The sequence below is a fragment of the Monodelphis domestica genome, chromosome 4, assembly GCF_027887165.1.
Source record: "Monodelphis domestica isolate mMonDom1 chromosome 4, mMonDom1.pri, whole genome shotgun sequence".
Classification (NCBI taxonomy): domain Eukaryota; kingdom Metazoa; phylum Chordata; class Mammalia; order Didelphimorphia; family Didelphidae; genus Monodelphis; species Monodelphis domestica.
Window position 1 is genome coordinate 273,375,138 of NC_077230.1, and position 26,006 is coordinate 273,401,143.

General features: G+C 38.6%; 1 protein-coding gene across 9 annotated transcripts in view; it reads left to right on the forward strand.

Annotated features, from left to right (window-relative positions):
- PKNOX2 (PBX/knotted 1 homeobox 2) overlaps nt 1–26,006 on the forward strand; it is a 429,286-nt gene that overhangs the window by 395,178 nt on the left and 8,102 nt on the right. For 7 of the 9 annotated variants that reach the window (XM_056794565.1, XM_056794564.1, XM_056794566.1 and 4 more), the window contains one exon: nt 3,120–3,239. The exons of the other annotated variants lie outside the window; for them this stretch is intronic. In XM_056794565.1, the coding sequence (XP_056650543.1) occupies nt 3,120–3,239 (120 nt within the window). The remainder of the gene's footprint in view (nt 1–3,119; nt 3,240–26,006) is intronic. 9 annotated transcript variants of the gene reach the window in all.

The following is a 26,006-nucleotide window of genomic DNA, read 5'->3' on the forward strand; positions in this document are numbered from 1 at the left end:
CTCTATTGTGTGTTTCCACCTAGGAGCTTTCCACCCCCTCACTTCTCAGTGAGGAGAATCAGATATCAGCCTGGCATGCTATTGTTCTCTCATCACACCCAGGATGACTAAGCAGATGACTAAGGGCTCCTTCTACATCTTTTCCTTTTAGAGGATTGAGGGTAAAGACCCATTTGCTTCCTGGGATCCCTCAAAAATGGGGAGGAGGGAGACATTTTTAAAGAATATAAGAGAATGAGGACAGTTGGGTGGTTTGAGAGCCAGGTCTAGAGATTGGAGGACATGGGTCCAAATCTGGCCTCAGACACTTCTCAGCTGTGTGACCCTGGGCAAGTCACTTAACCCCCATTGCCTAGCATTTACCACTCTTCTGCCTTGGAACCAATACACAGTATTGATTCTAAAAAGGAAGATGAGGGTTTAAAACAACAACAAAAAAAAGAATATAGGAAATTTTCTTCCCACCTAGCTTTGGGGGTGGAATAGGAAGTGTCTGCATGGTTTTAATGAAGCCTTCACTAAATTCTCCTTCATGGAGCATGGAGCATAACAGGAGAGCACAAACACTGACCAGGCTAACAATACCTTAAATACAAGCCCAGCAATGGATTGGGCATTGTTCTCTGAGGATCAGCCTAGCTAGGTTCAGATCTCAGAAGGTTCATCACTAGAAGGTTCCACTCCTCCTCTCCCTAATGAATTTTTTTTTCTTTTTACTTAGCCTGGACTTCAACCTCACATCCTTGTTGTCTAGGAGGAAAGTAAGCTCAAGGTTAATTTGAACTTTTTTTATCATAACAACTCACTGATTATCAAGGCATGGTAGAATCTGCCTTGCTGAAGAAAGTACTTACCCTGATGTAATTTTTTTTAATCCCTAAAACATTGAAGAATATTGAAAATATTTGAGGCGATTAAAAACAATGATGAGACAGAATGGGTACAGGAAACTGAGGCCTGCAGAACTAAAACAGGAAAATTGGGTCTACTCACCTGGAAAAGGCCTTAGAATTTCTCTGGAGTTGTCTGAATCTTTTAGAATCCTCCATAATGTCAATGCCAGCTTCTAGCCTCAAAAGATCCTCTCCCTCAGAAGAAACAATGCCTTGCCCCAAAGCCAGAGGGGTTTAAGTGAGAGAGGAAATCAACCCTTAGTTCTTAGAGCATCTTTGGTTCTGAAATCTCAGAAGCACTTTAACATTCAACCTTGTGGGGTTGGAAGTGTTCTTTCCCATTCTGTAGAGGGAGAAACTAAGGCTCAGAAAAGTTAAGTGATTTGTTTGAGGTGACTTTGTGAGCTAGAACTAGAGCCAGAAAGCAGTACTAGATTACCACCCAGCCCAGTGTGCTCTCTATTGGGTTAAAGGAAAAATATTTCCACAGGTCACTTGAGGAGACATCTAAAAGGTCATCCTCTCTGGAGATTTCTCTGATTGAAAAGATCACTGTCTTTGAGGGATAGTTTTGGAGTATTCTAGCCTGGAGGCAGAGGGATAAACATGGGATCTTTTAAAGATCATGATCCAGAGATGGTGGGGCTGGAAGAGACTTTAGAGGTCATCTAGTCTAGCTCCCTCACTTTACAAATGAGAAAACTGAAGTCCAAAGAGGATAAGTGACTTCCCTCAAGATTACTTCATCCCTGGAAGTGACCAACCTGAGATGCAAACTCAAGTCCTGAGACTCCAAGTTCAGCACTCTTTAAATCACATTGTCTCCCTCTTTTCTAGCCAGTGACATTTCTCATTCTGTAATTCTTATCTCATCTTGCTATCCTCCAATTTCCTTTGTTCCTTTTTCCTTGGTTAGCTTTCTGAACCTTTGGGGAGGTTTGAGGTCCAGAAACAATTCCCTTCCTTTCCCCTCTGCTACCCCCACCCCATATTAGATACACATTCTTAACTGCATCTAAATGAGATTTGGACTCTATAGCTAATAGGGAGTTTGGGGACCACAAGGGCAGAGGCACAAGTCTGGCCTAAGGCCTACTCCAATGCCAGCACAATGTATGCAGCCCTAGTCTTATCTTACTTATATCATAGCCTAGGCCAGAGGGAGCCCTCCCTGCCTGGCATGGGGCTGGAGCCTGATGTTTTATTCATATAGAGGGAATGTTTTGATGAAACCTGGGGAAAGGGGGAGAGGGTAGTAGTGGAGATTTTAAAGTTGCTGTTTCAGTGAGGTTTTTTGTAGTCTCAAACTCCCTGCTCCTTTCCTCGTCCTTCCCACTTTCCCATCTCCATCATCATTACACACATCTTTTTCATCACTTGCTACATGTAGGGTAACCTTGTCCTAGATCCAGTTCTCTTGTAGGGCTGGGGTAAACATGCAAAGAGGCTTCCAAAGAGTTAGATATTGTATCTATAGCAACCATTCATCCCAGATTTTCCAGGACAGTCCTGATCTGAAAAAAAAGAAAATTACTTTAAATGAGGCTTTGCAAAAGAAATAGACTTTGTCAAGCTTGCTTTGGAAAGTGTGGTAACTTGTGTCTCAAGCATCCAAAGACGAGAGGTTGAGTGGGGCAGAGCTATAGCAGGAGAAATTCCATCTTCCTGAAGTTTCTCCATTTCCCGTCTAGGATCCTACACAGAATAGGACAGTTTTCTCCACAGAGGTAGCACTGATGATGTCAGGCAACTGGCACATTTGCAGGTGCTCAGAACTTAGTTGCTTTCCCCAGGACAGCAATATGTAGCTTTCTCCACCATCCACTAAACAAATGCTTCAGGTTTCCCTGTACCCTCCTGGTACTGGGGGTAGGAGCAAATGACCCTTCCAGTTTTACTACGACAAAAGGCTTACGAGTCTTACTATGACAAATTCTGCAGATTCCACAAATCCCAGATAGTTCCCACTCTTTTTCCCCCTTCTCACTTTCTTCATTTCCCCCCTTTTTTTAGCTTGAAGGGATTCATGTTTTGGGTCGAGAAGAAGGGGAGAACTTGGGGGAGGGTGGCTGTTCCATCACAGGGGCATGAGAAGGTAGCCTCCCCAGTGCAGGAGAACGGGTCCAGAAAGGGAGCTGGCTTTGTGAGTCTGCCATCACCATGGCACCAGGTCCTTGACTCCCTGTGTGGCTGCTGATGCGGCTTTTCTCTCCACCTGCCCTGAAGGTTAACCTTGACCTCACCTCCCTCCTGGACAACGAGGATAAGAAGTCCAAGAACAAAAGGGGAGTCCTGCCCAAGCACGCTACCAACATAATGCGTTCCTGGCTCTTCCAGCACCTCATGGTGAGTGTGAAGTTTCTGGGTGGAGGGGAAGGAATGCACACCATGTGAACAAGCTCTTGTGGTCATTCACAAGTACTCAGAGAAGGAGCAACTTTAGAGAGAGCTGTTTTCTAAGAATACCCTCTTTTGTGGGCCAGGTCAGAGGATGACTTATGCAGTAGTGTTGTCATCCTAAGAAAAAGGACCTGAGTATCAGTGGTAGAAGTCATAGATTTAGAACTGGAAAGGACCAGAGAGGTTATCTGGGTGACTCCACACTTTCACACATGAGGAAACTGAGGCCCAATTACATTAAGTGACAGTTAATGAATAGCAGACCCATGCCTTGAATCCAGGTCTTCTGGCTCCAGTGAGATTTCTGTTATAACATGCAGCTTCCAAATTCTAGTGCCAGTCCTCCTATTAGCTTACTGTATAACCTTAGGTAAGCCATTAAGTAACTTTGCCCTGCTTGAAGGCTTCCTCACCTGCAAAATGAGGCTTCCTCATCTGCAAAAACCTACCCCTTAAGATTATTGTGGGAACCTAATGAGGTAATGGAGGCTGACTTGCTGTGAAGCGTTTTTAAAACACTGACAAATGGAGAACGTAGTAACAAAGTGAGTTTCTGTACTATATAGGGATGTTTGATCTGGAAATAGCACTTCCCCCTTTCCCTTATCATCCGCCCTTTCCTTCCCAGCCAGGCCTCCTTTTGTCCCATCTGACTAAGAGCAGCATCTCCCACGTCTGTGGAGATTTTAAAGCAGAGTCAATGATTCTGTGTCTGTGCCTGTAGAAAGGGGTACAAGATACAGAAATGGATGGACTCCCTTACTCCTGGAGGGCCATTGTAAATCCTAGGATTCTAGAAAAGGTTTATCAATCTGCATAAATAGGGATGAGCAGACTATTAGTGTAAATTTTGGGGGAGGTAATAAAGGAAGATCTCTGATTAAAGAAGCAGATCCAGGAAGAGAAGGTAATTGGCAAATGCAGAAAAACTTGTGTGTCTAAGGGAGCAAGTAAGCATCCAATCTGGGAATGGCCTGGGAGCAGAGTTGGGAGTAGCAGCAACCACCTACAGGAGGCATGACTGGCCTATTTTTAATATTTTTTGTAAATATATGCTTTTTTAGGACCAAACAATTCTATCTCTTTTGCCACTTCTAGACTCTCCTGCTACCTCCTTTCACTCAGTTACCTCTTTTCCTTTGAAGATCACTCAATTCATATCTACTCTTTATTATTATACATATCTTTGAATTAAACACTTCAAAGTTCTGTTAGTTGTAGCCTACTGACCTCCCAGACACTCTCCTTGCTTCGATGAACTCTGTCCTTGATTCACAATCTTTCTCTTCTTCCCAAATCTTGTTCTCATGCTAGGAGACTTCAAAATATCCATTAAAATTATGTTAAAAATGCATACCTCTTAATTCCTCAACATGGTCATTTCCTATGGCCTACCCTTCTACCCCACCTCAACTCCATTAAGAAATAGTCATACTCTTGATCTTGCCTTCATTCACAAATGCCATTTTTTAATAGGGAAAAAGGTCTTGATGAATGATACACGTAAAACCCAGTGGAATTGTGTGTCGGCTATGGGGGTGGGGGGAAGGAGGGGAGGGAAAGAACATAAATCATGTAACCATAAAAAAATATTCTGAATGAATTAATTAAATAAAATTTTTCAATTAAAAAATGCCATTTTCATTTTTATGAACTGAAATTTATCAATCCCTAGACTCCTTAGTTCTTTGGCCATCATCACTGTACTAACTACTAGATCCTCTGTTCCCCATCTTGAGTTGGTAATGAAATCAGTTCAAGTCTATACTGTCTTCGTTTCTTGAATCCCTTGCCCCTTATCCTGTTGCCAACCTTGCTCTGCCAAGGCATAACTCTAGATTACCCCTACCAACAGCTGCCTTTGAATCTATTGATATCCTTATAAATGAAGCTGCTGAAGAGAAATTACAAAATTATGCTGACCAGATCTCATACAAATTTCTATTATGTCATTTCAATTGGACCCTCATTACAACAAGGCAATTCTTTTATAATTCCTCACTATCCCACTCACCACAACTTTTCCATCCCTCCTCAAGTCTGCTTAGTTCCCCCCTTCACCCTTTCAGCTGAGAACCTTGCCTCATAGTTCACTGAAAAAGTAAAGCCATTCACTGTTTCCTCTTCTCCCCTCCTCCACAAGTCATACCTACTAGATCCCTTCTGCCACTATCTCCACCTTCCCTCCTATATCATGCAATGAGTTGCCTTTCTCCTTTACAATCCTTTCCAGCAGATTGCCTTCCTATCATTCCAACTCTTTCACTTCTCTTCAGTCTACTGACTGCCTACAATTTTAGATATGTCTCTTGCATTCTCAAAAAATACCCAATCGATTTGTCTCTTTATGATAGCTGTCATCCTATATCTCTCCTTTTGGCAAAACTTCTCAAAAGCCATCTACAATAGATGCCTCCACTTTTCTTCTTCTTGCTGTCCTATTCTTTGAAGTCTGATCTCATTATTCAAAAGAAACTCCTCTTTCCAAAGGTACTGTTGATGTCTTTTTTATTATTAAATATTTTCCATGTTTACATGATTCCCTCCCCCTTCCCAGAGCCAACAAGCAATTCCACTGGGTTGTACAAATGTTATCACTTATACCTATTTACATATTATTCATTTTTGCTATAGAGCAATCTTTTAAAGCCTAAACCCCAAATCACATACCCATATATACATGTGATAAGTGATGTCATTTTTTTTTTGCTTTTGCATTTCTACGCCCATAGTTCTTTCTCTCATTCTTTCCCATAAATCCTTCAGAAACGTCCTAGCTTGTTGCATTGCTACTAGGAGCAAAGTCCATTACATTGGATTATTCCACAATGTTTTACTTTCTGTGTACAATGTTCTCCTGATTCTTCTGCTCATTTCACTTTGCATTAGTTCATTGAGATTCTCCCAGTTCATATAGTAACCCTCCAGATCATCGTTCCTTACGGCACAATAGTATTCCATCACCATCATATACCACAATTTGTTCCGGCATTCCCCAATTGAGGGACAACCCTTCATTTCTAATTTTTTGCCACCACAAAGAGTGTGGCTATGAGCTTTTTTGTACAAATGTTTTTCCTTACTATCTCTTTGGGGTACAAACCTAGTAGTATTGCTAGATCAAAGGCTATGCAATCTTTTAAAGCCTTTTTTGTATAATTCCAAATTGCCTTTCAGAATGGCTGGATTAATTCACAACTCTACCAGCAATGCATTAGTATCCTGATTTTGCCACAACCCCTTCAACATTTATTATTTTCCTTTACTGTCATATTGACTAATCCACTAGGTATGAGGTGATACCTCAGCTTTGTTTTGATTTGCATTTCTCTAATTATGAGAGATTTAAGCACTTTTTCATGTGCTTGTTGATAATTTTTCTCAAATTTATAAGGAGCTAAATCAATTGTATGAAAAATCAAGTCATTCCCCAATTGACAAATGGTCAAGGGACATGAAATAGGCAGATAAGATAAAGAAACTGTTGATTTATTAATTGCCAGATTTAATGGCCTTTCCTCAGTCCTCTTCTTTCTAGACCTCTCTGCAGCCTTCAGTGTTATGGATCACCTTTTTATCCTTGATAACTCTTTTCTCTAGGTTCTCAGGACACTACTCTTGGTTGTCTCCTACTTGTCTGACCACTCCTCTGTCTCCTTTAAATATCTTGAACTTAAACATCATAGACATTTTAAACTCAATATTTTTTCTTAAACAGTCTGTCAACCAAAAGCTCCCTTTCTCCTCCTCTCTTATCCTCTTAATATCATCCCCTACTAGCTCTGCCTTTACTGCAGCCTCTGATGAGGAGATGACCCTTTCTCTTGGCAGTCAGCTCCTCTACTTGTAACTCTTGATCTCATCTCCTCCTATCTTCTACAGTAGACTATTACCAGTGCAATTCCCCCCCTCTCATTTTCAGTCTCTCCCTATCTGCTGATTCTTTTCCTGATGCTTACAAATACCCCTGTCTCCTCCATCCTGAAAAAAATTATCACTAAACCATACTATGCCTGTTTGTCATCACCCTATACATCCTCTCCATTTCTCAGACAAACTTCTTGCAAAAAACATCAACACTCAGTTCCTCTATTTTTTCTTTTACTTTCTTCTAAGTTCTTTTCAATTTGACTTCATGAATTTTCACTCAACTGAAACTACTCTCTCCAAAGTTAGGTATGATTTCCTCTTTGCTAAATCTAATGACTCTTCCAATCTTCATCTTCTTCACTTCTGAAACCTTAGACACTATTCATCACCCTTTTGGATGCTTTCTTTCCTCTGGATTTTTATGACACTGCTCTCTCTGGGTTCTGTTCCTATCTGATAGCTCCTTCATAGTCTCTTTCACTAGGTCTCTGATCATATAGTAACCATGAGTGTATCTCTCTGTGTTACACTCACTGGGTATACCAATAGATAGTTAGAGAGAGGAGAGAGAGAGAGAGAGAGAGAGAGAGAGAGAGAGAGAGAGAGAGAGAGAGAGAGAGAGAGAGAGAGAGAGAGAGAGAGAGAGAGAGAGACAACACTGGGTATACCACCACAGGGCTCTATCCAAAACCAAACTGTCTAGATCCTTCCCTTCTTTTGGCCCTTCTCTATTACAATCAAGGATAGAGATCACCATCCTTCCAGTCACCCAAGCTCATAACCTAGGGGTTATCTTCATCTCCTAACATCTTTCTTACTCCGCCCCCAACCAGTCTGTTGCCAAACCTGATTTTACCTTTGTAACTTTTTTTCATATGTTCCTCCTTTCCTCTGAGACTGCCACCAACCTTGTACAGACCCTCATCACCTCACACCTGGAATACTGCAATAGCCTGCTGGTTGTCCTGCTTCAAGTCTCTCCTCACTCTAGTTCAACCCCTAACCCAGCTGTCAAGGTGATCTTCCTAATGTTAACATTCATTAGGTATGGCCACTAGAGCTGACCAGGTCACCCCCCTACTCAGTAAACTTCAGTGGATTCCTGTCACTTCCATGACCAAATATAAAATACTGTTTCCACTCAACCTCTTTACAACCTGGCTTCCTCCTACTTTTTCAGTGTCCTTTTGCCTTACTCACCTTTATGTACTCTGAAATCCTTTGACACTGGCCTATCTGAAAATGAGACTTGATATCCCAGCCGCTAACATTTTCATTGTCCTTCATGCCTGGAATTCTTTCCCTCATCTGAGCCTCCTGAATGCCTTGTCTTCCTCCAAGTCCTCTCTAAAATCCCACCTTCTTCGAGAAGCCTTTCCTAATCCACTTTAATGCTACTGCCTTCCCTAACCCTCTGTCAGTTACCTCCAGTTTTTCCTGTATATATTTGTTTGGATGTGGTTGTTGATATGTTGTTTCTTCCATTAGATTTGAAGCTCCTTGAGAGCAGGGACTATCTTTTTGCCTTTCTTTGTACCCTCCACACTTAGCACTCTTTGGCACATAGTAGATGCTTAATAAATGTTTATTTACTGACTTACTGACAGAACATTTCCCTTTTTATGGGATTTTTAGTATTTGTTTTGTGATAAGTCAAATCCCATGTGTTGGGGTGGATGTACAAGGCCAAGAGTAGTCTAGAAAAGCCCTGAAATTGGAGTCAGGAGACATAGGGTATATATGCCATGCACTTTGTATCAAAGGTATTTATTGAATACAATGTAATAGGTATTGAATTCAGTCAAAGAGGAGAAGACTTTTAGTGAGGGCATCAATATCTATAAATTAACATATTAGACAGAAAGAAGAAGAGACTCTAAACTGGCTTAGGATTTTGCATCTCTCCCTTGTCATCTGAGAACTTGTTCATTTTGTTTCTGGGCGTGCTAGGGTAATATGAATGGGTGCCCTTTCACTGTGCAAACACAGTGAATTACACAACCACAGCCATAATCACTGACCCTTCACTCTTTACCTCTACTAAGGAGCTACTCATTTTTAGAGGAGCCATGATCCCTATATTATAGCCCTCTGACCCCCATCATTTCCTCTAGCCTATATTTTCCAATCATTCTGTCTCTATGCTGTGACAAATTCAGCTACCTGTAGTTTCTCATCTGTAACTGTCTTCAGCTAAATTCTTGAGTCTAATGGGGCTCCTAGTTCTTCCCAGATTTGTTTGCCTGTTGCCCTAGATTTTTGTTATCAGATTTAGCAATCCTAGGAATTTGGAACTATGCTCCAAAAGCTATTAAACTGTGCATACCCTTTGATCTAAGGATACAATATTAGGTCTATGGCTTCAAAAGATCAAAGAAAGAGAAAAAAGAATTTATATATACAAAATTATTTCTAGCAGCTCTTTTTTGAGGTGGCAAAGAATTAGAAACCAAGACAGTGTCTATCATATAAGGAACAGTTGAACACAAGTTATGGTATATTAATATCTTTGATTATTCATTGTGGTATAAGAAATAATGAAGGAGATGGTTTCAGAAAAACCTGGGAAGGCTTTGATGAACTAACACAAAGTGAAATGAGCAGAACCAGGAAAACAATTTCTACAATAATAGCTGTCAAGTTTATTAACTTTGAAAGACTTTGTAATTCTGATCAATATAATAACCAACCAGAATTCCAGAATTCCAAAGGACTCATGATAAAACATGCTACCCACCTCCCAAAAGGAATAAGGACCCAAAGGACTAAGACTGAAGTTTATTTTCTTCTTTCTGTATTTTTCTTACTTTTCTTTCTTTTCTTTTTTTTGGACACGACTAAAGTGAAGATTTATTATTTTCATGACTATGCATTTTGTAATTTTTTTTCCTTGCCCTCTTAATGAGTAGTGGACAGAATGAGAGAAAATTGAGAACTGAAATAAAATAAAACTGAATTTTAAAAAATAATTATCAACCCTTGGTGTTCAACTATTGATTGAGGAAAGGAGAAGAAAAGAGAAGGCTATAGGAGGAGTAGGAAGAACATAGAATTAAAGATCAAAGGCCCTGCATTTGAATCCTTAATCTACTACTCAATGCTTCTATGACCTTGAACAAATCATTTCCCTTCCCTGGGTCTCAATTACCTTATTTTTCAAAAGAGAAATTTGGACTAGATCTGAAAAAGTTACTTCTATCCCTCAATTCTATTGTCCTTTTGTTCTCTCCTCCCAAATCTTCCAGAAAGAGAGAATAGTAGCTTCACAAACAAACTTACATATAAATATTATATCCACTTCTACAATATTCTCTCCATTTCTATAATGTACCTGGACACAGATATTAAAATATTTCCCCAGTCAGTTTGCTAGTTATGAGGGTACAAGGGAATGTTATTCTCCTTCCCAAAATCTCCAGTCAAAAACAGGCCACTAGGTGTATAGGATTAGAACACAGGTGGGGGATCTGCCTCACCTCATAACAACTCAAATCTCTTCTCCCTCTAGTCCAGTGATCTTCCTAAAGCCCAGGTTTGATAATGTCATCCCATCATTCAATAAATTCAAAGAGTTCACTTTTATTTTCATGATCAAATAAAATCTTTTATTTGGTTTTTAAAGGCCTTTATAACCTGGCCCATTCCTATCATTCCAGTCTACTTATCTTTACTCTCCTAGATGTATTCAATGGCCCATTGACACTAGCCTCCGTGCCATTTCTCACACATTCCTACTTATTTCTGCCTTTTGGATTTCTGCTTTCCTTCAAATTTCAGCTCATATTCCACAAAGAGCCTTTCCTGGTCCCCCTCAGTGTTAATGCCTTCCTTCTAAGATTACCTTCAATTTACTTGTGTGACAGATAAAAAGAGTGGTTGCCTTAAACTGTGACCGCGAAAATATGGTTTCAAATCAAAAATATAGTGGTCACCATGGGAAAATTCCCAAATATTAAATATACCCAAGTCAGCTGGGTTTTATAGAGATTTTAATTAATACAAATAAGGAATCAAGGAAAGGGAAAGAGAGAGTAAGAGGAAATAACATATGAGGGGCCTAGGCCATTTTGGCCTAGGCCTGAGCCTTAAGAGAGACCAGTCAGTCTTTAATCCACTCATCACAAGATTTGTCCCAAGCAAGATTCTAATGTTCAAAGAGACCCTCCAGTTTAGCTACTCAGTTCCACTAAATTCAACCACTGAGTCCTCTAATTCAGCTTTGGCAAGCTGAACTTCAGAGGCCTTTCTGACCTCCTTTTAAAGAGAATTTTCTCCTATGTCACCTCCCCTAAGTTTTCACATCTACCAATCACAGTAGATGTTTTCCAAAGGACTGACCATTCTTAATTCACACCTTCTTTAGTTCTCAACTTCTCTGGGTAGACTAAAACTTCACACCTCTTTTGTTAAGCTTGTCCCTTGCAAGTTTGCAAGTTGCCTGACCTTTTAGTGATTAATTTGACCTTCATAGGTACTTAGCACCTTTTTGTATTAGACCTAAAAATAGACTTAGCTTAAGGGCTTTTGCCTCACTATAAGTATGGGTTAAGTACTTCTCATTGTTCAGTAAGGAGTTTACAACTTTATCTTCCCCTAAAGTATGCTTAAGTATGGGTGAAGTAATGTAAGAGTTCTCACATTCCTGATCAAGTACCTTCATTGTTTAAAATGGGGGATGGTCTTAACCAAATGTTCTAAGGTAGAGTCTGAGAATTTTTAACATTCACAAGTCTGAGAAATTTTAAGATTCACACTCTGTACAATATATATTCTGTATGTACATAGTTATTTACATATTGTCTCTCCAATTGGATTATGAGCTCCTTGAGGTAGGGACTCTTGTTTTTTTCTTTTCTTTCTTTTCTCTTCCTTCCTTCCTTTCTCTCTCATTCTCCTTCCTTCCTTCCCTCTCTCCTTCCTTCCTTCCTTCCTTTCTTTCTTTCTTTTTTCTAGAGCACCTGGTATAGTGCCTGGCACATAATAAACCCATAATAAATGCTTCTTAACCTGATTTGACTTGCTTGATAGATAAGAGGGCTTATTCTCTGCTGGACCAGAAAGATGAGGAAACCTCATCAGTCTAGCTTATATGGCTCTCTAAGTTCCAAAGCCCTAACCCTCTTCCTTGCTCCCTTTCAGGGAAAAGAGAATATAGCTGCTTTAGGGAGCTCATTAACTTGAGGTAGACAGCTACAAACAATGAAGGGAGTAGAAAGATAGCTTGACTATTCAATAGTAAACCAGGAAGAATATTGGCAACATGAGCTGAAAGGTTATGGGAGACAATGAGGCAAAGCAGAAACTTGAAATTTCCAGATTTGTTTACCTCTGCTCCCCACTTATCCTGTGATTCTGACAAGTGCTTTCCGCTTTGTTCACAGTCTTCAGATTTCCCCTCCTTCAATGAGAGGACAAAATCCTAACAGGTTGTTATAGCAAAGTCAACCTTATACCTCAACACTGCTTTCAATGCTTTAACTTTCTAAATATTTCAACTTCTCAGAACTGGTCCAAGAGACTTTGCCATTGACTTTAGAGCACAACATTTTAAATTGCCACACATCACTGAACATATGTATCTCATGGACTTCTGACTCTTTACTCTCCTTGGCTCCTTGTATCCAAATATCTGCGACATCAGAACCTCTCTCCCATTTTACCTGCCATTACTACCATTATAAGTGAATGTATTGTCTTTACTTTTTCTTACTCTTTTAGGTGCTGGGGATATAAGCCAAAAATAGTCCTTGCCCTTAAGGAGCTTACATTAATTGAATGCCAAATTATGGCATCTTTTTCCTCTTTTCCTTCTCTTCCTGCTTCCACAAACTAGAACACATATGATGGGGGATGTAGACTCTAAATGGATCACCCTAGTGCAAATAACAATAATATGGAAATGGGTCTTGAAATGGGTTTACACATGTAAAACCCAGTGAAATTATGTGTCAGCTACAGTAGAGGAGGGGAGGGGAAGAACATGAATCTTGTAACTATGGAAAAATATTCTAAACTAATTAAGTAAAATTTTCCAAAAATTAAAAAAAAAACTCTTATCTTCCATCTTATTATCAATACTATGTATTGGTTCCAAGGCAGAGGAGCAATAAGAATTGACTTGCCCAGGGTCACACAGCTAGGAAATGTTTAAGGTCAGACTTGAATCCAGGGCTTCCTTTCTCTAGGCCTGGCTCTCAATCCACTAAGTCACATAACTACTCCCACCCCTACCCCCAGAAAGTCACTTTTAAACAGTCTGTCTTTGTTTCTCATCTATAAAATCAGGATAATAATATCACTTACCATCCATGGTTGTTGTGAAAATAAAATGAGATTGTTAATGCACTGAATATGGGAACTATTTATTTAAGATTTATCTAATTATCTCAACGAATAGACTATACCACCCCCTCCAGTGTAGACAAAGATCAGCTCTTCCAAGTGGCAAAGACAAAATGTGGTAAGGCAGGGTCTAAGGATTAAACATTGTGAAGTACTCATAGATAGTAAGGAAAAATAAAGTCAAAGCTGCTTTTTGTGCCAAGCACAACTTCAGTCTTCAGTTCAAATCAAGCATCATAATGGTTAGGGGTTTGAAGAAGAGATTTTCTTAGGAATTATCTGACTCAATGATTGTTCAGGAAAAGAGGACCATTATAACTGGTACCTCACTCCTCACGCCTTTCCCAATCTTCCTTACCTCCAAGTTATTCTGTTTATATCTTTTCCAGACCTAGTTTCTGTTCATACATAGATACCATTTGTCTGTTTTTCTCTCATTACAGTAGAAGAAACTTTGAGACTAGGAAAGATAGCCCCTAGGCTGGATACAGACAGAAAAGTCTCAGGTTGTATCAATAAAGTCACCTTGTCCAGAACAAGATTGGTAGTGATCATCCTCCTGCTTGGTCAAACCACAGCTGGAGTACCATACTATACTAATTTGTAGGTGCCATATTTTAGGAAGGACATTGACAAACTGGAACCTGGGTCCAGATGCACTTGACTAAGATCATAAGGAAGCTGAAAACCGTGCCATATGAGAACCAAGTGAAGGAACTGAGGATGTCTAGCCTGGAGAAGAGAAGACTTAGAAGGAACATAATAGCAATATTTTAATGATCAGTTTGGCTAACTTGGCTATTATAAGAAAGAGAATTAGATTTATCCTGCTTAGCCTTAGAGAGCAAAGCTAGAAGCAATGGTTAGAAGATGTGGAGAGGCAGATGTCAGCACAATGCAAAAACAAACTTCTTAATAATTAGAACTATCCACATGTAGAATGAATGGGCTTCCATGGAATATAATGGGAGCCCATTTTTCCAAAGATCTTCAAGCACAAATTGGATAACCTCTTAACATATATACTGTAGGAGAAATTCCTCATCATGAATGAATTAGGCTGCATGGCCTCTGAGGTTCATTCCACTTATGAGATTCTATGTTTCTTTAAAGGTTTAAAGTAATTAACCAGGGGTCAGCTGGGTGGCTCAGTGGATTGAGAGTCAGGTCTAGAGATGGGAGGTCCTAGGTTCAATTCTGGCCTCAGACACTTCCTAGCTGTGTGACCCTTTGCCTAGCCATTGCCTTGCCCAAAGGCCCTTCTGCCTTGGAACTAATATATAGTATTAATTCCTTTTTTAAATGTAAATTAAATTTGCATTGTGTAGAATAACTTTGTGTTTGTAACTGTGTCTCTGTGAGTTTATTTTCCCTTCTTTTCTCTTGTTCAGATGAAAATAAAGTTTATGGGATACCTGTTCCTCTCTGCATCCACATTTTCAATGACTTCCTCTTTTTTCTACATCAGAATTGCTCTTTTTTTGTATTTTCAGAATTTCATTCTTGAGAGGTGCCCATCCTTTCCTTAACCTTATACCCCCTGTGGAATTTTAGGCTATGGTATCATTACTGATCTTTCCTCTAAACCTTTTAAATCTGCTTTCCCCAAGTTTAGAATACATTATCATATTATTACCAACCTACATCTTATATTTTTTCACAGAGTTTAAGTTGGAATATCAAATGTTCACCTACCATCAAAGTTTCCATCATCTTCATAAACACATACAATTTCCCCTCCATCATCCTTTTCAGTTCTTTATTAGATGTTCAAGAATCCTGACAAGTACATCCTTTTTAAAAGTAGTTTAAAATATTATTTTTAAACATTTTTAAAAATATGTCCCCTATTACATATGAAAACAATTTTTAACATTCTTTTTTTTAATTTGGAGTTCCAAATTCTCTCCCTTCTTCTGACCCTTTCTTCCTCACTCCCTCCCTGGAACAATAAGCAATCCAATAGAGATTTTATACATGTAATCATGTAAAACATTTCCCCTATGTTAGTTGTTTTGTGGAAGAGATCTCAAGTAAAAGAAAGAAGAAAGAAAATTAAATATAGTATGCTTCAGTCTGCATTCAGACTCCATCAGTTCTTTCTCAGAGGGCAGATAGCATTTTTCATCATGAGGTTCTGGGATTGTCTTGGATCACTGCTCTGCTGAGAATAATCAGGCCATTCACAGTTGCTCATCAAGAAATATTGCTGTCACTATAGACAGTGTTCTGGTTCTTCTCACTTCACCCTGCATCAATTCTTGTAAGTTTTTCCAGATTTTTCTGAAATCATCCTGCTTGACAAGTACATTCTTATGAACCCTTGTTAAATATATTCCATTCTTGCTAGGAGCCTGTCATTCCTATATTTTAGCCATGATACAGAAAGCCATGTCCTATTTTCATATATCATCTTCTTAATCAACTATTCACTTCCCAAATCTGCCTTCTAATTCCTTTGTGTTCAGTGAGTAAAGCACTAACTGAAAATTTCCATTTCTTGCCCAAAGTTTTTCATCTTTAGAAATGCTTACTGGGTTCTTTTTGATAGTATCATTTGCACTTCCATGAACCACCAAAAGTAGGTAGTCTGGTTGAGAGTTAACTTCTTTGAGCCTCAATTCCCTTGTCTACACAATGAGGACAATATAAAGCAAAATCCTTGAAAATTCTAGGGTATGAAATAAGTATGAACTGGAGATAAGGCCATCCCAAGAAACTTGTGGGGAAAGCATGTTCTTTTCCATAGCTAGCCTTTCTCCTCCCTATTTTTTTCCTCCCAACCTGAGAAATCAGGTTCAAATGAATATTTCCAACTTTAAAGGGGTTTGGGAGCAGAGAGACACAGGAGAACAACATATACCTTGAAGAGTTCACTACTTTGCCTTATGATTATGATACTTATGGGGGAGGGGCAAGCAAATAAATTAGGGGAACAGATTATATGAATATATAAGTTTTTTTATTTGGCGGAACTACGTTCAGCTTGTCTAGTTCTAACTGCCTACTATGACTTGGACAGCTACACCTAGGATAGATATTATTATGCACATGTGAATCTGATTCTTGCCCACTCCACATTATAATAGTTACTTGGGCATTATCCATTCTAGGTCATCCTTTTTTCTTATTTCCAAGGGTGTACTCCTGGTAAGTGCTTAACAACCTACTCTCTTGGGGTTGGGAAATCTATGCACAACATAATTTTTTTTTAATCTTAATCTGTATTATTAACTTTTTTCAGTTTCATAAGTCTTGACAATCAGAATAATAAATCCAGTCCTAATTTGTATCATTTTCTGATTCCCAAGGTATAAATGTCCACACTGAAAATTCAATCAGCTTTTACTAGTCAGTCCACATTGAATTCAGCATTTATACCATTACTCATTCATACTATTTCACATTTCTTTGATATAATCTAATGCCAAATGGACATTGAGTATATCCTGGTATTTGCTTCAACCCTAACATTTCATTGAATATAAAGTAATTATAAATTAGATCTATAAGATTATAAATTGGGGGCAGCTGGGTAGCTCAGTGGATTGAGAACCAGGCCTAGAGACGGGAGGTCCTAGGTTCAAATCCGGCCTCAGCCACTTCCTAGCTGTGTGACCCTGGGCAAGTCACTTGACCCCCATTGCCTAGCCCTTACCACTCTTCTGCCTTGGAGCCAATACACAGTATTGACTCCAAGATGGAAGGTAAGGATTTAAAAAAAAAAAGATTATAAATTAATTAACAAATATTTTTCAAGTCCTATTATGTGTAGTTGGACACATTTAGACTATGAGTAGATGGAGAAAAAGCATAGAGAGTATTTTATTTTTACGTATGCATTTGGAAATATAAGGAAATATTTATCAGAATAAATATTTATCTAAAAAAATATCATATATATGTGCAAATATAAGGGAAAAGGCAAGATGATTTAGGGGTAAGAGAAAGACTTAGGTTCAAATCCTCTCATATTTAAGAGGTGTGTCACCTTATATGAATGATGACCTAACAGGATTGTTGTGAAAAACATTTTGAAAATGCCAAAATGCTGTAGATATATGCAATAATGTTCTTATACATATAGAAAGGTAATGCATTCTGTAGAAAGTGCTCTGGACCAGGTATCAAATGACCTAAGTTCACATCTACCACTTATTATCCATGTGACTGCCTAAGTCACTTTAACTTTTCTCTGACACTCTTTCTTCATCTGAAAAATGGGCATATAATAACATCTGCCCTGTCTACTTTACAAGGTTGTTATGCGATTTTTTAAATGCTGCTATATGAGGCTTTACATATTACTCTACTAATGGCAGTTACTATCATATCTATTCTCTCACTTAATATGAATTACTTTAAATCTGTTCAATTTCCTCATCTAGCTAAGATTAAATCACTTGGAGAACAAGTTTTGATTGAAAAGAAGGAATAGTAGGTAATTTGGGAGCATGTAGCACTTGAGTATATTGGATAGGGCTGAGTGAGTGAGGGCTAAGCTCTAAGGCAGCTTGGAGGTAATAAGCAGCTGTGGAAGGGAAGGGGGCACTATGAAAAGGAAAGAAGCTCAGAAAAGGAAGTGGAAAGATCCTGAAGACAAATAGTCTATTTCCCAAAGTTGACTTGGTCTAGTGGCCTTGCATCAAGGGAAAGGGGAAAAAACCATCCCTTTTGACCCATCCTGCCTTCTGCATTGGATAGCCCCCAAATTCAATGTTAGCACTTTGGTTTATGATTATTAGTTATTCATTATTAGTTGGCATTTTGGTTTAACAAAAGCAAATGATTCATTTTGGCTAATAGTGGAATTTAACCACTTTTGAGAAAATGAAGTCTATATCCCAAATAACCAACTTCCAAACGAGCTTCTTCAGATGACCTACCTGTATAATAAATATGAACCCTGCCTTCAGAAAGCTTATAGCTTAAGTAAGGAGAAAATTCATGAACATATGAAACAATGAGAAGTCAATGAAAGACAAGCAATTTGTAACCAAGTGACATGATGTGTTTTGGAAATCAGAAAAATGAGAAATAAATGTGTCCAGAAAAAAATCTGCATGTCCATTCTTGTCAAATAGCATCTGTAATACTACATGGCTTGTCAGACAACATCTGCAGTACTGTGTCCTGTTCTGGGTACTGCATTTTAAAAGGAGGCTGCAACAATGTTCAAAAGACAGTCAGGTCGAGAAATTATGTCCCAAGAGGAAATATTAGAGGAAGTTGTGATGTTTGGTCTGGAGAAGAGAATACCAAAGTGGCATGATCTCTGTTTTCAAATATTTGAAGAAGTGAAAGAGGAATTAGATGTATTCTCTTTTGTCTCCGAAGGCAAAACTGTCTTTTATTCATCCATATGTCCAAATGATATGTGGAAAATGCTCTCTGACCTCCAAAGATAGACTATGCAAGGTCCCTTTGTCTCACTGCCTTTCTCTGTCTCTATTTCTGTCTGTATGTGTCTGTCTTTCTATTTGTCTGTGTGTGTGTGTGTCTGTCTCTCTCTCAAAAATCCTCTTGGAGAAGAGGCACATTTTTCCTTCATTCCATTTCAGAAATGGGATTTGATTCTTTCCAGAGCTCCATAGCAGACATTGTTGGAACTGAGATGAGAACTCAGAAGTTTGAGCTCCTAACCTAGTATCTACCAGACTACATTCCAGCCTTGGTGGGAGTCTAAAGGGGAGCAGGAGGGAGAGGAGAGACTGCAGCCCTTGAAGTCTCAGTTTGAAAAATGGACAGATCAAGATTTATGGGCCACACAGTAGCATCTGAGAGAGGCCATTAGTCTACAGATTCTGTGACAGGAGTTGGAAGAAAATGTCCCTGGTGAATTTGCACAGGAGACAGAGTGATCCCAGGGTGTTAGGGAAATGAAGTCCATTTGAAAAATGGAATATATTTATATGTAAGGTGGGGGTGGAGAGAACAGAGGTACATGAAGGCCATCACCATCTATCAGAATAAAATGTGGCTTAAAAGAGGTACAAATATTTTACTAGATCATAGACACACTCCAGAACCCAGTGACTTTGGGGTTTTTTTTTTTTTCATTTTTCTTATTATGGACCTAAATGACCAAGAAAAGGAGCATGTTCATATAAAAAATAGAAAAAGAGGACTGCATATGAAACTGAATTCCTATTTCATATAGCTCCCTTTTCCTTTTAACTATAGTAAATTTAACATGTAATTTAAAAAGCTATCTGGCTTGTTTATATTTCCTTCTTTTCTGTTTCTTACAAATGCTTTAATGACCCCCTTTTGATAATTTTCCTCTCTTTCCCACTTTTCCCCCAGGCCTCATTTTAAAAAAAAGGGAAAAACATAATCAATATACATAATTAAGTCTTTATTCTAAAAGACATTTGTTAGGGGCAACTAGGTGGCTCAGTGAACAGAGCACCTGGCCTGGATTCAGGAGGACCTGGGTTTAAATCTGACCTTGGCCACTTTCTAGGTATGTGACCCTGGACAAGCCACTTAAGCCCATTTGCCTAGTCCTTCTCCTTCTTCGAGTTGTTACTAAGACCAAAAGTAAAGGCTTGGAAAAATAAAATAAAATAGAAGACGCTTGTTAGCTATGTCCAAAAATGTTATGTCTCATTCTGTATCTTGAACCCATTATCTCTATGTTAGGGGTAGCAATAATGCTTTATCAAGGGTCCTCTGAAAATATGGTTACTCATTGCATTGATCAGAGTTCTTAAATCTTTCAAAGTTGCTTGTCTTTACAATGCGGTTAGTATTGTATCAATTGTTCTCCTGAACATCGCTTTACTCTACATCATCAGTTCTTGAAAGTCTTCCTCGGTTTCCCTGATATCATTTCTTTTTGTCATTTCTTTCAGCATATGTTTTTCCATTACTCATGTTGTTCAACCATTCTCTGATTGGCAACCCCTTAGTTTTCAATTTTTTGCTATAACAAGAGCTGAAATAAATGGGGTTTTTTTGTACATATGAGAGTCTTTACACTCTCTTTGCTCTCTTTGGAGTAGATCATTGAGTAACAGCACAGTTATATGGCTTTTGGGGCATGGTTCCAAATTAGTTTCCAGAATGGTTGTACCAGTTCAAAGCTCCACCAACTGTACATTAATGTGCTTATTTTCCTGTAAATCTTCACCCCAACAATACAATTCTCCAGTTTTGCCATCATTGCCAATTACATGTGTGTGAAGTAGAACCTTAGAGTTTTAATTAGCATTTCTCTAATTATTAATGATTTGAAACTTTTTAATATGGCTGCTGCTAGCTTGAATTTTGTCTTTTGAGAACTGCCTATTAATATCCTTTGACCATTTTTCTATTCAAAAACATTCCATTTGATTTTCAAGTTCTCAAGTATAAATAGTAGGATTTAGAGCTAGAAGAAACTTTAAGTATCTTTTCCACCCCCCACATTTTTTCCAATTCAAAATAATGAGGCCCATAAAGGTTAAATAACTTCTCTGGTGGCAAATAGATAAGTAGCAAAACTGAGATTTGAATCCAGGTTCTTCAAACTCCAGATTCATCACCCTTTTCATCATATTGATAGTGCTTATACCATAATCTTGCCTCTGACAGACCCTATCTAGAGTACTGAGTTCTAAAAGTTCTTAAGCTGAACCTAGATAAGGATGTTGTTGAAGATGTGGAAGAGAGACTCTTGCTTAGTTATATGTTGAACTATGTATGTCCAAATGATCTCTCATTTTCCTTACAACTCTGCTTCTGTGATTCTGTGACTTGAGTGAACTAATATTTCTGTAAAATGGAGAAGGCACCTTCTATGCTTCATTTTAAAGATTTTATGAATAATGTTTTAAAAAGCTGCTCTCTGACCTTGAAGGAGGAAAAGAATAAAGTAGATCAAGGGAGTCATTATATTAGTCTGTGTGTGTGTGTGTGTGTGTATAAATATATTTGTCTGTGTAATGGCTGATAGCAATGGTGTCAAACTCAAAGAGAAACAGGAGGCTAGTAAATGATACACAGAAAATCTCTGCTGGTTACTTATTGACTTGGAAAGCCACATGTTAATATTATCTATGCTTTATTACATTTTCATTTATTTTGTTAAATATTTCCCAATTACATTTTAATCTGAATCAAGCCATACATGGAAATGTTGTGGGACATGTTCAACCCACAAGCCAAAAATGTTTGACACTTTTGCTTAGACACTGGCATATTAGCCCTTGGTGAGCACCCAGGGAAGGAGCCATTATTTTCCTTTTTTTTTTTTTTTTTTTTTTGTTTTGGGAGTGGGACAATGCACCTAACAGGGACTGCTGGTTAGCCAGGTCTTCTAGCTTCCTATGAATGAAACTTTTTAAAAATTAGATTTAAATTTTATTTTTCCCTAATTACATGTAAAAACAGTTACTAATGTTTTTCAAAGAATATCCCCCCAACCCAACCTCCTACCCTCCTTGAGATGATGAACAATATCATATAGATTTGCATATGCAATCACATAAAATATTTTTCCTATATTAAACCTTTTGTGGAAGGAAATTCAAATAGAAAAAAAATTAAGAAAGTGAAGGAAGTCTGCTTTGGTCTGGATTCAGACTCGTTCTTTTTCTCTGGAAGCAGATGGCATTTTTATTATCAGTCCTTTGAGATAGGTTTAGATCATTGTATTGCTGAGAATAGCTGTTATTCACAGTTGTTCATTGTACAGTATTCCTGTTACTGTACAATGTTCTTCTGGTTCTGCTTATTTCATTCTGTTTCAGTTCATATAAATCTTTCCAAGTTTTTTTTCTGAGTTCTTCCTCCTTGTCATTTTTTATAGCACAATAGTATTACATTACAATCATATTATAATTTACTCAGCCATTCAATAACTGCTGGGTCTCCCCTTACTTTCCAAATCTTTGCCCCTCTAAAAAGAGCTGCTTTAAATATTTTTGTACTTATTAGTCCTTCCCCCTCCCCTGTTTAAAATCTCTTTGGTATATAAGCCTAGTAATGCTTATTATTACATATAATAATAATTATTATTATTATATAATTGCTGGGTCAAAAGGAATGTACTGTTTTATAGCTCTTTGAGCATAGATCCAAATTGCTCTTCTGAATGATTGGATCAGTTCACAACTCCCTCCAAAATGTATTTATGTACTAGCTCTATGAATAGAACTTTTAAAATTTCTTTCGAGGCAAAAATAAGACTAAACAATGAAATGTAAATTCTGAGCCCATCAGTGTGAGAAAACTTCTTCAGTCATTTAAGAGAATTCTTTCCCCTTTTCCCTCCTCCCCTATCTAATATCCTATGATGTATACTTTGTAGGGACTCAGACTCCTCACTGTTCCTACTCCACTTCAGAAAAATGCATAAAGTAGAATTTTCCCATTTCCCATTTCCCCTGTAAAGTTTTCTCCTCTGATCAGCTTGAAGTCATTGAAAGAGAAATGGAAGGGGCAGCTAGGTAGCTCAGTGGATAGTGCCAGGCCTTGAGACAGATGTTCTTGGATTCAAATCTGCCCTTAGACACTTCCTAGCTGTGCAACTCTGGGCAAGTTACTTAACCCCAGTTGTGTAGCCCTTCCCATTTTCTTCCTTGGAACCAATACATACTATGAATTCTAAGAAAGAAGATATGGTTTAAAGAAGAAGAGAAAAGAGAAAATGGATGGATGAGACAAAGATAAATTTAACCTTGTTTTATTCTGAGAAAGAGATCACTTGGAAGTGTGAGGTGAAAGAAGAGAAAATGGGGGACCAGGATAGGGAGGTCAACATGTGGAATTAATAACTGTCTTCCAGATTAAAATCTGGCCTCAGGCACTTCTAGCTATGTGATCCTGGACAAGTCACTTAACCCCTGTCTAGCCCTTGTCCTTCTGATTTAAAGTTACTAAGACAGAAAGTAAGATGTAAAAAAAATAATAATAATTGGCTACAAGTCTAATGAAAGATATGGTGCCTAAATGGAATTTCCCAACAATAATCATTGTGAGACACCAAAAAAAGTTTTTAAAGGACAATAATTAATGAAAATATCTTCAAACTTTCCTTTAACAAAAAAAGCAGCATTTAATTTTTAAATTATTCAAAGGACCTTCCAACAATTTTGAGTTCTTCTAATCCTATTCCACAAACCAACCAAGAGAGACAGTCCTTTAAGATGAAAGAATTACTTCTACCATGGAGTAGACATCTTCTTTACAAGTTGAACAATACTAAGAAGAGCAAATACTATTCAGGCTTGAGTGAGGAGTTGCTTTCAATAGAACAAATGAGAAAAGAATTTGGAACAGAAGTGGAAGTAGCATATCCTTCATATAGCTAGCTAAAATTTTACCTATATTAAGCTTCACTACCTATTGGGTTTTGAAGGACAGTTTCTTCATCAGTCAATAAACTCTAGAATCCATTTCAAATCCATGCAATTTGTTAACATCTCTTGGAATGGTATAGGAAGGCCCCCATAAGACAGAGAACCTTGGTGCTACTTAACTGAAAGTTTCTTCCTTCTGTGAGCTTCGCCAGTCATTGCATCCTCAAATTGGTCAGCCCTGAATAGCTGATCATCTGTGGGATTGTTCTTCCTGCCACCCAGTCTCATCAAGATACTGGCTATCACAAACTCAAACTTGTCACCAAAGTCTACAGGTTATATCTGGATATTAACTTTTAAAATAAGGTCCATTTTCCCTTCACAGGGCAACAGGGACATTCAATCAAACTTCTTGGGGATAGCTAGGTGACTCAGTGGATTGAGAGGCAGACACAGAGACAGGAAGTCCTGGGTTCATCTCTGGTCTCAGACATTTCCTAGCTGTGTGACCCTGGATAAGTCACTTAACCCCCATTGCCTAGCCCTTACCACTCTTCTGCCTTAGAACCAATACACAGTACTGATTCTAAGGTCGAAGGTTAGGGTTTTTTTAAAAAATCAAACTTCTTGCCCTCAGGATTGATGTTTTTACATTAGAAATGCCTGAACATGTCAGCCATGGGCCTGAAAATGCACATGATGGAACAAACTAATTTTTAGCATTTCTGGCTACCGCTGGAGTCGGAGCTCCCTCACTAGACTTTTAAGAATAGAATACACAGATGTCTGGAAAAGATAGTGGCCATCATACACAAGAGTTGGGAAAGCGGAGCTGAATTTCCTGAATTAGATGACTCCTTAAATCATTACAGCTTGAGATGTCTGTATTTCTCTGATTTAATCCATTCCTCTCTTCTAAGCTGAAAAGATTCTTTCCATCCTGAAAATTTCCCTGTGTCTTAACCCTACTAGCACCAAAGCAGAGACAATAAAGAAAGCTCTTCAAAGAAGAAAATCAAGGAATTTGAGTTTTCCTCCATTCTTTGGTCCTAAAACCTTCTCATCTCAGTTCTAGGGCTTCCAAAGGCCAGGAGCTATTTTGACTATCTCAAGAATCAACCTAGTTTATTTTAGATTTCTTGTAATACCAGAAATGCCTGACCAGCTTTCCTGTCCCCACTGTTCCACCCCTCATATGCCATTCACAGAATGCTGGAAATGTGAAAAGACAAGGAACTGTGTTCTGGGAATGATGTCTGACTACTTCAACTTTACAGCTTCTTCTTTGACAGCTTCTGAAAATTTATCTTTTAATGCTTTGGTGCACCTTGCAGGGCAAGTCATTCAGATTATTACCACTCAGTTTCAAGGAATCTGTACATCCCTAAAACCAGAATACATAAACCCTTACCAATATGTTTACCTTTAGTAGGTAGAAGACACTGTTAGTCCAAAGCAAAATCATTTAATGAAATGGCATAGTAAGAAAAGTTGACACAAAAAATTTCCACTGTAATCCTAGGTTGTACTCTCCCACAAATATACGTGACATTTGTGTGAAGAGTGGATACACGTAGAGGAGCCCCACAGAAGGGGCAAATAGAGAATCAACTCACCTATTAGGGCCTTCAACCCGCCTTCAGGGCCACTTATAATTGGGATCATTGTGTTGTTCTGATGGGCATTAGTAGTAGTCTCTTGGTGTAACCGAGGATGACGATTGTCTTTGTGCATTTTCATCTATGGTGTATAGATGAGTGTGCACAAAGACACTTGTGCGTGAAGGAGATTTAAGTGGAAAAGTCGATTCACAGAGACAGTCCCACTCTCAGCGTTGGAAGCCTGGGTCCAGTGGCACAAAAAGTCGTTACACCTGGAGACTTCCTCAGCTGCACTGGATGGCCGTGTTGTCTTTTCTGCTCCAACACGCCCTAAGCACGCCACAGTGCTTTGCTGCGTCGCCATCTCAGCCGTTGAACCTTCTTATTGGTTTTTCCGTCTGTTCAGCCGAAGCAGTCTTCACATGCTTCACCAGGGGTCGATGACCCAATGGCATTACTACTCTACTAATACTCTCTGTTAGATAGACCTACATCACACTGATTTCATAGCTTCCAATAAGTGGTTGTGCAGTCTGCTGAAAAGCTTCCAAGGAAGAGGAACCCACCACCTCTCAAGATCAGCATCCACAGGGACAGCTGGGTAGCTCAGTGGA